The sequence below is a fragment of the Olea europaea genome, chromosome 11 (genome assembly GCF_002742605.1).
Source record: "Olea europaea var. sylvestris chromosome 11, O_europaea_v1, whole genome shotgun sequence".
NCBI lineage: Eukaryota > Viridiplantae > Streptophyta > Magnoliopsida > Lamiales > Oleaceae > Olea > Olea europaea.
The window spans coordinates 25,380,540-25,388,418 of record NC_036247.1 but is presented as its reverse complement, the minus strand read 5'-3'; the positions used below and the strand labels follow the sequence as shown (position 1 = coordinate 25,388,418).

The following is a 7,879-nucleotide window of genomic DNA, read 5'->3' as shown; positions in this document are numbered from 1 at the left end:
CCAGACACACGAAATTCAAAGGTCTAATTTGATATATTTAAATTCAAATTTCTGATTTATTTAATTCAATTTAAGTGAGGTTGTATAACTTGTATTCTAGGACTTTTTTAAATTCAAACACCAGAATTTCAAGAGGCTTTATTTTTTTTTTTTTTTTTTTTTAACTCGTGTTGTTAACTGAAATTTTGCCTTTTCTAATTTGTAATGTAGATGGATTCTGATGCACAAGAAGTTGTAAAGCAGCAAATAGAGATGTCGGACGTATGGGCACATTTCACCAAGCTATTGAGGGGATAGCAAAATACAATTACTGTAAAAAAAGTCTACGAGTGTAACGGAATTTCTATTTTGCAAAAGCACTTAAAAGCTTGTTCTGCTTATAAATGCACTAACATAGATAACAAGTAAACAATTCTAAGACAAGAAAAAATTGATGACTATAATTGACCTAATGGTGAGGGTGCCATATGATGTGTTATGACATCATTATTTTGTGTTTATAAGTGTAGAAAAACATTGGTGAGGATGTTGGTCATTGATTAATTGCCTTTTTCCCTTTGTAGAGGGTGAAGGCTTCAACTTTCAAGGCATTTGTACTACAACTTTATCCAAAATTTGTGATTCGTGGTCCTAGAACTATTGCTAGTTATGTGATTCATCTGTACCATTAAAAAAATAGTCCTTAAAAAGTAAATTTATTCAGAATAATCAAAGGATTTTTAACCTAGTATTGTTGGACCTCAATTCAAAATATCAGTTACATTGTAATCATAGATTGTTGGTCATTTTGTCACCACTCCAATCTATTTACTTTGAAGCTTCAACTTTATATTTAAGCTATATACCATTTTTCTCATGAAGGTTTGATGGCTTCGTGTAAAGAATTGCTTGGGCAGGACATATTATTAACTTTTGTCATTGACTCATTCGTCTATATTAGCGAATTATTGTTATTATTTGTATGAGGATGAAACTTGATGTTTGTGCATTCAAATTAAGATTTTATTTCTATTTTTTATTTTTTTATTTTTAGTTTGAACATTTGCGAATGAATTTTATTGCTAATATTTCATTTGATGATTGATAATTAAAACTTGCTGAATGTTTAATGTTTATTTTTTCGATTTGAGTCTATATTACTAACATATGGATATGGTGAAAGATTTTACTTCGTATTTATTATTTGAAAATTTAAGTAATGAAATCTGAATCAATTCAAATCAAACTAAAATCAAATTGTTCAATTTTGGTTTAGTTCCACGTCTTAAAAAAAGTTATTTGTTTTGTTATCAAAAAAATCATTGATTCATGATTCGATTCAATTCTCTTAAAATCGGAACCAAATGGAATTTCCACCGTCGTGGGAGACAGTTAATAAAACTTGATTACTAAAGAGTAAATTCGAAGAAGCAAAGTTCAATATAAAATTCATTAGGTCAAATGAGTGTTTGAAAGGGTCCAACTATAACGTGTGGTCCCATGCCAGACAGCCCAGCAATGCCGGTGACATTTTTGTCCAGGAAAAATTTGATCTAAGGAAGGAATTGATTGCATTACAGTGAGTAACAAAACTCAACTACCAAGCAAGGAATAATGTTACTGTCAACTCACTCATAATAACTATTCCAAACAGGGGCTAATTAATTAATACTCTCAAACAAAATAATTTTAGATAATTTAAATTTTGCGTTTTCTATGGTACTATGGATACTGAAACCAAGCTTACACCAAGTATGAAAGAATGTGAAGAATTTAGTTTAAAGAATTTTTTATATATGTATAGCTTAGGAAGAGATCATCAACGATTCTTCCCTCATTTATTATATTGGTTGTGATCCATGTTTAAGTTGTTTGATAATTTCAGTATTAGACAACAGTAAAAACATAAAGTTACTGTGCAAAATTATGAGTAGCTCTCGTATATCCTTTTACCATTTGCTACTTAACTTCACACATTTTTCTTTCTTCTCTTCACTTTTGTGCAGTCCTTATTTCTTCAACCTTTCGATGGACATGGATATCAATCTCTTCAAATCTCAATCCATCTGCTGATATTTTATGATCCGGGTCTTAATATTCTCAGTTTTCAAAACTTTTTATCTCTCAAAAAAATCAAGTCTTCACTTCTTTATTTCCATTAACTTTTTAAATCGTTAATGCATATGTAAAACCCATCTTTTTGTTGGGATTTTCATTAGTTTCTTGATTGATTCAATCAGACATTTTTCCATCAGAAAAGCAAACAGCAGTCAGCTTCATTTGGTATGTTTCTCTAAGTTTTTATCTTTTAAGCATCGTACACTATAGCTTCATCAGATATTCGTTGTGGGTTTATGTGAAGAAAATTAATATTTCTTGTGATTCAATGGACTTGACACTTTAAATTTACTATTGTATGGATTGCTTCTCTCTTTTAATTTTGTAAAGTTAAGCTATTTTGAGGTTATTTTTGTGCTGTTTAGCTACTGGATTTGTCGTTGATTTCCATTGATTGGGGATCGCATATTTGGATTGATGCACCGGATTCAGAATTTGTTTATACTGATTTGACATTTTTTTTGTCAGAAAGGGATAAAGGTCTGGGTTTCCTGTTGTTGTTTCTGTGTTTTGCCATTCTGGTATGTTGAAAATCTATTGAGTATAGCTCAACTACTAAGAGTTATTTTAAATCTCTTGATCTTAATATTTGTCATTGCAGATTGATTTATTTGTTCTTTGAATAGCTGACTTAAAATAATGGGAAGAATAAGAGGAAAAGGGAAGAAACAGTCTATAGTTGCCGCTGGAGACGATGCTGTAACTGGAGAGGATGAGAAGATACCGATAAGGAGAAGAGGAAGGCCACAGAAACCATTGAAGGATGAAATTGAGGAGGGAGAAAAATCTGAGAAGATAGAAGAAGAAAATGATGAAGATGATAATAACACATTGAGTTCTGTACTGATTAAAAGTTCAAAAAATCAACCTGCCAAAGAGAACGGCAGGAAGAGAAAGAGGCCTTCACTGATCAAGGACCATGCTGATTCGGTGAAAGAGGAAAATGATGTGGGGACTAATGCTAACACTACTGACTTGGTCAAGTCCGTTGGGTTTAGGCAAAATGGAAGCAGGAGGAAAAATAAGCCTAGACGTGCTGCTGAAGTTGGGGTCGAGTGCAAATGAATTTTGTCTTGTAGATTGAGGATTGCAGCTTTGTCAGCTGATATGGGGCTTTCTGTATTTCTTTTGTCTTAAGTTTGTATTTTTGATAATGACTTTCAAGAAATTCTTATATATTAATGTCTTTTGCTGGTGAAGAAGATTGCAAATGCTTGACATCTCTTTTTCTTTGTATTTCTCACTGCGAGAGTTTAGAAGCCATGAGAGTATAGACTTCGGTTATAACACAGAGATTAAAAAGTTTATACATGTTGAAAGAAGGTAAATTCGTGTACAAGTGGATGCAGAGTCTACTTCTGGGATTCAGTAGACATGTCATTCCTTTGTGCATAGGATGTTTCTAGTAGATACATAAGTTGAGTTTCTTGTATATTGTGTATCTGGGACAATTTATGTCGAATGTTGCACTTGTTTTGAAGTGACCTGATGGAAGTTAGGAATGGATGAAGATTTAGAAAGATGGCGTTTGGTTCTAACCTGGCTTTTATCCCTTCAAGTCGCCTCATTTGGTTATCTAGTATAGCAACCTTGTGTTCATGTTTGCTAAACAGGTTATATTGATAAGGGAAATAATATATAGATACAAACGTCTTAAATAGAGGATCATCAGCTAAAGAGGTAGTAAAGTTGGGTAAAACTCTGCTGAAAGGAAAGGAAAAGGGAGGGAGAACCGATATTATCTATTGTCAATTACTGGCGATAGTATTAAGTATTTAGTACATGAAGTTAAAACCCAAAGTCGATGCTTTTACTCTCAGTCAGAGAGTGCCACGGGAGGAAAAATGAATTTGTCTATCGATGGCATTGACATGGATCCTCTTATAAGCGCAAACTTTCTAGTTCTTTACGCCGTGAATGTGTATCTTCTTGTGGTGATTGCATTCACAAATTGCAAAATAAGATAGGTACTTTAATACATTACAGGGTAGCAGTGCATAGGTATGAATTAAATGATTCTATTTTGTGTAAGATTCTATGTACTTTTTCTACTCAACTAGGGAGAAACTTGTTGGATGAATATGATAAACATCGCAAATTTGTGTGGTTTAACGAACCTTACACTGTGTGTTGTTATGTTGAATTAAATAATACAGGACAAAAGTAATTCAAAAACGATATTAATATAGTCGTACAATGTTGTCTATTATTTGTTGCATAAGATATCATTAGCTATTACATATGTCCCAACCCAGAAACATTTTCTTTCACATGTCTCCCATTTCATATATAGGACTTGCTACCTATGAAGCTGCGGCTGGTTTTGAAGCCCAAACTCCTGTTTCCATGCTTTAAAAATTAACATTAATTTCTAATTACACGTGATTAATATTTTTATCTTGGTCAGGACCTAAATATTACAAAAATTAAAAGTTCAATTAATGATCGAATGAATAGTGCTAACTAATATTAGTTTTGAACACCAATCTAGGTGTAAACATATTATAAATCATATTAAATGGACTATAATTCGTTGTATTTAATTGAACTTGTAATTTAAGAGTACCGATATTCAATACATGTCTAACATCGATCTACGTGACAGCACTTGTGACGTTAAATTATAGGTTTATTAAATACAAGAATTTATTGTGTTCAATACCACTTGAACTAGATAACATTATTCGTAATCTAATGTCATTACTGTTACCATCTAGATTGGTGTTAAACATCAGTAGTGCAAAATAAAATTACTTTTCTTTCATTCATACATAAAATACAAGCTAGTTGCTTGTTTTAGTTTATTTTTTGTGGTGGAATCTATAAAATTGGGACCAAATTTGCACTCTAATTTATAGATACCAACTCTCACACAAGGACAAAAAATTCAGCTGTCAAATTGTTTCCGACTACTAATTTTTTATAGACAACGGTTATCTCCAAAAATGTGCAAAAAATATGAAAACATAGTTTTAAAAAAATTAAGAAATATGGATAATAAAAATCCTATAAATATCCACACTCTTCACTCCAATTTTTCGTACAAAAATCTTTAATCTCTCCTCTCACATAATTCGTTCATTTGCATATCCAATTTCTTTTCCTCTACATTCCGTTTCTCATTCGTTAGAAAATAACAATGACGAGAATTTCAATTCTAAAAAATCATCAAGAGGGCAAAAATCATAGAAGTAATGTACAGTGGATCAAAACAGTAGAAGTAATGTAAATTGTCAAACTTGTTGGTATATAAGTCAAAAATTGTAAATAGTGCAAAGTCATATAATTTGACAATTTATTTCAATTAATGTTCAGTCACCTAAGAATCTATACTCAAATTTCTTACCCACCTTTTTCTCCCTAAATATTATTTTAAAGAGTAATTAACATAAAATTTCCTTACCTTTCAATGTTATTGTACAAACATCCTTAACTTTTATTTTTTAACATTTTCACCCATACTTTCACCTTTCATTGCAGAAATCATCCTTTTATCCAATTTTCAATAAAAAGTATAAAATGACGAATATATCCTCCTATTTAAATAACAAAAAAAAAGAAAATTAAAAAACAAATTGCAATTATACTCCCAAACTTTTTTTTAAATGTGCAAATGAGTCCAAATAAATTATAAAAAGGGTAATTAGCACAAAACATTCCTATTTTTCAATATTATTATGCAAAACGTCCATGCATTTTATTTTCTGAAAATGATCATTTTCATCAATTTTCTTAATTAAAATTTGTAAAATGACAAACATACCCTCTCTTTAAATAAAAAAAATAAAGATCAAATTACAACTATACTCTCAAAATTTTCAAAAAGTACAAATAAATGTCACTTTCTTTTTTAATTATTTATTTGAAATTTATTTGTACTTTTTTGAAAATTTGAGAGTATAGTTGCAATTTATTATTTATTTTTCTTTTCTTTATGTTTTTTTATTTAAAGATGAGGGTATATTTGTCATTTTACAACTTTTAATTGAGAAAATAGATTAAAATTATCATTTTCACAATGAAGTGTGAAAATAAGGATGAAAATATCAGAAAATGAAAGGTAGGGGAGTTTTGCACAATAATATTGAAAAATAAGAATGTTTTGTGCTAATTACCCTTTTAATAATTTTTTTGGACGAATTTGGACTTTTAAAAATTTGGGAGTATGTTTGCAATTTGTTCTTTAATTTTTTTTTTGTTTTATTTAAATATGAGGGTATATTTGTCATTTTACATTTTTTATTGAGAAATTAGATGACTTCAGCAATAAAAGATGAAAGTGGAGTGAAAATGCTTAAAATGAAAAGTGGGGACGTTTTTCACAAAAATATTGAAAGCTAAGGACGTTTTGTGCTAATTACTCTTATTTCAAATTATGGATGGCAAAAAGTTTGTTAAACCTGATGGGGATTCCCTGCCTAATTGGGTAAAATGAATGAGAGCAATGCGAGGATCATTTCTTCGAAGCAGGTACTAGATGGGTTTAATTATTATTATTATTTTTCCAAATTTAAGCTGTTTATCAAATAAAAAGAAAATAAGTATCATCCGTTCTAAAGAGAACATGCATCGTTCTTAGAAAATTGGGAAAACAAAAGCAATAATTTTCACAAACTACAAACATAAAAAAGTGTAGCCGCCCTACCCCACCTTAACTAGGTATGGAGGTGCGACAAGGTGACAAAACTATCCAATAGAATGAGAGACAGGAATGGTCGTCCCTCCCCGTAGCCATCTCTATTTCAAATTAAGTTTTTTCCTCCTCACTTTTCCCTTTGGATTTTGACCCGCCACGTTAGTTTTGCTCCAATATTATATTATGCGTGTAAAGATGGAACAAGTTGAACTTGTATCCATTATCTTTCTACTAACTACATAATATCATAATCTAGTCTCCTTGCCACAACTCGTAAGTCTTCATGGCACAGAGTTTTTCTTAGGGGAAAAAATGTTAACAAAATAAGAACTGTTTGGGTCGAGTGAATGCCTAAAAAGCCTTCATTAAGGCTTGCTCAACTCAATGTGGTCATTTTACACTTGGTAGTTTTTGTAGCCATCAACCAAGTTATAATAGGTGTTTCTGGACTTTCCATAGACGAGAAAAACATGGTAGAGATTCAAAATATTTGTATATGAAACATAAAATACTATAAGATCGGATTTTCAATAGAAAAGGAAAAAAATATACATATTGTTGTGACATTTTTATGTCCTAGGTTTAGTTTCCCACTTGCAAGATGAAAAGAATGGAGACTGTATATGTGAGAATAGACATAGCTTGAGTTATTTACTCAAATAGTCACTGAACTTTGCGAAAAAATTCTAGGAGATCATCGAATTTCAAAACTTTTCTAAATGGTCACTGAACTTTGCTAAAAGTTCCTTAGAGGTCACCGAGTTTCAAAACTTTCCTAACTAGTCACTGAACTTTACAAAAAATTCCTAGTGGATCACTCAATTTTGCAAATTAGAACCTCATACAACACTGTTTTAGTGACTACCTAGTAACTTTTTGCAAAATTCAGTAACAATTTAGAGAAGTTTTGAAATTCAATGACCTCCGATGAACTTTCAGCAAAGTTCGATGATCATTTAGGAAAGTTTTGAAATTCGATGATCTCCCAAAAACTTTTTACAAAGTTCAGTGATTATTTAGGAAATTAACTCGACATAGCTCTGCTTAACTAGCATGCACAGCTGTGGAAATGTCAAAATCTTGCCAAAGAGCCCCTTGTTTTCTTGCTTTTTCTTATTATATAATGCATTTTTTGTGAATATATGC

The 7,879-nt window shown here is 30.9% G+C and overlaps 1 protein-coding gene across 3 annotated transcripts; it reads left to right on the top strand.

The window, feature by feature from the left end:
* Positions 1-1,819: 1,819 nt before the first annotated feature.
* On the top strand, positions 1,820-3,293 carry LOC111403856. Of its 3 annotated transcripts, none has more exons than XM_023032488.1 (3): positions 1,821-2,262; positions 2,566-2,618; positions 2,724-3,293. In XM_023032488.1, the coding sequence occupies exon 3, from the start codon at positions 2,737-2,739 to the stop codon at positions 3,160-3,162; it is 426 nt and encodes a 141-aa protein (XP_022888256.1). In that variant the 5' UTR covers positions 1,821-2,262; positions 2,566-2,618; positions 2,724-2,736; the 3' UTR covers positions 3,163-3,293. The 3 variants fall into 3 exon arrangements, with proteins under 3 accessions (XP_022888257.1, XP_022888256.1, XP_022888255.1); XM_023032487.1 differs by having other exon boundaries at positions 1,827-2,262; positions 2,699-3,293; XM_023032489.1 differs by lacking the exon at positions 2,566-2,618 and having other exon boundaries at positions 1,820-2,262; positions 2,699-3,293.
* The last annotated feature ends 4,586 nt before the right edge of the window (positions 3,294-7,879 follow it).

What these genes read in the sequence shown, in the direction of transcription:
- LOC111403856 (XM_023032489.1), top strand. Translation starts at nt 2,737, where the DNA reads ATGGGAAGAATAAGAGGAAAAGGGAAGAAACAGTCTATAGTTGCCGCT.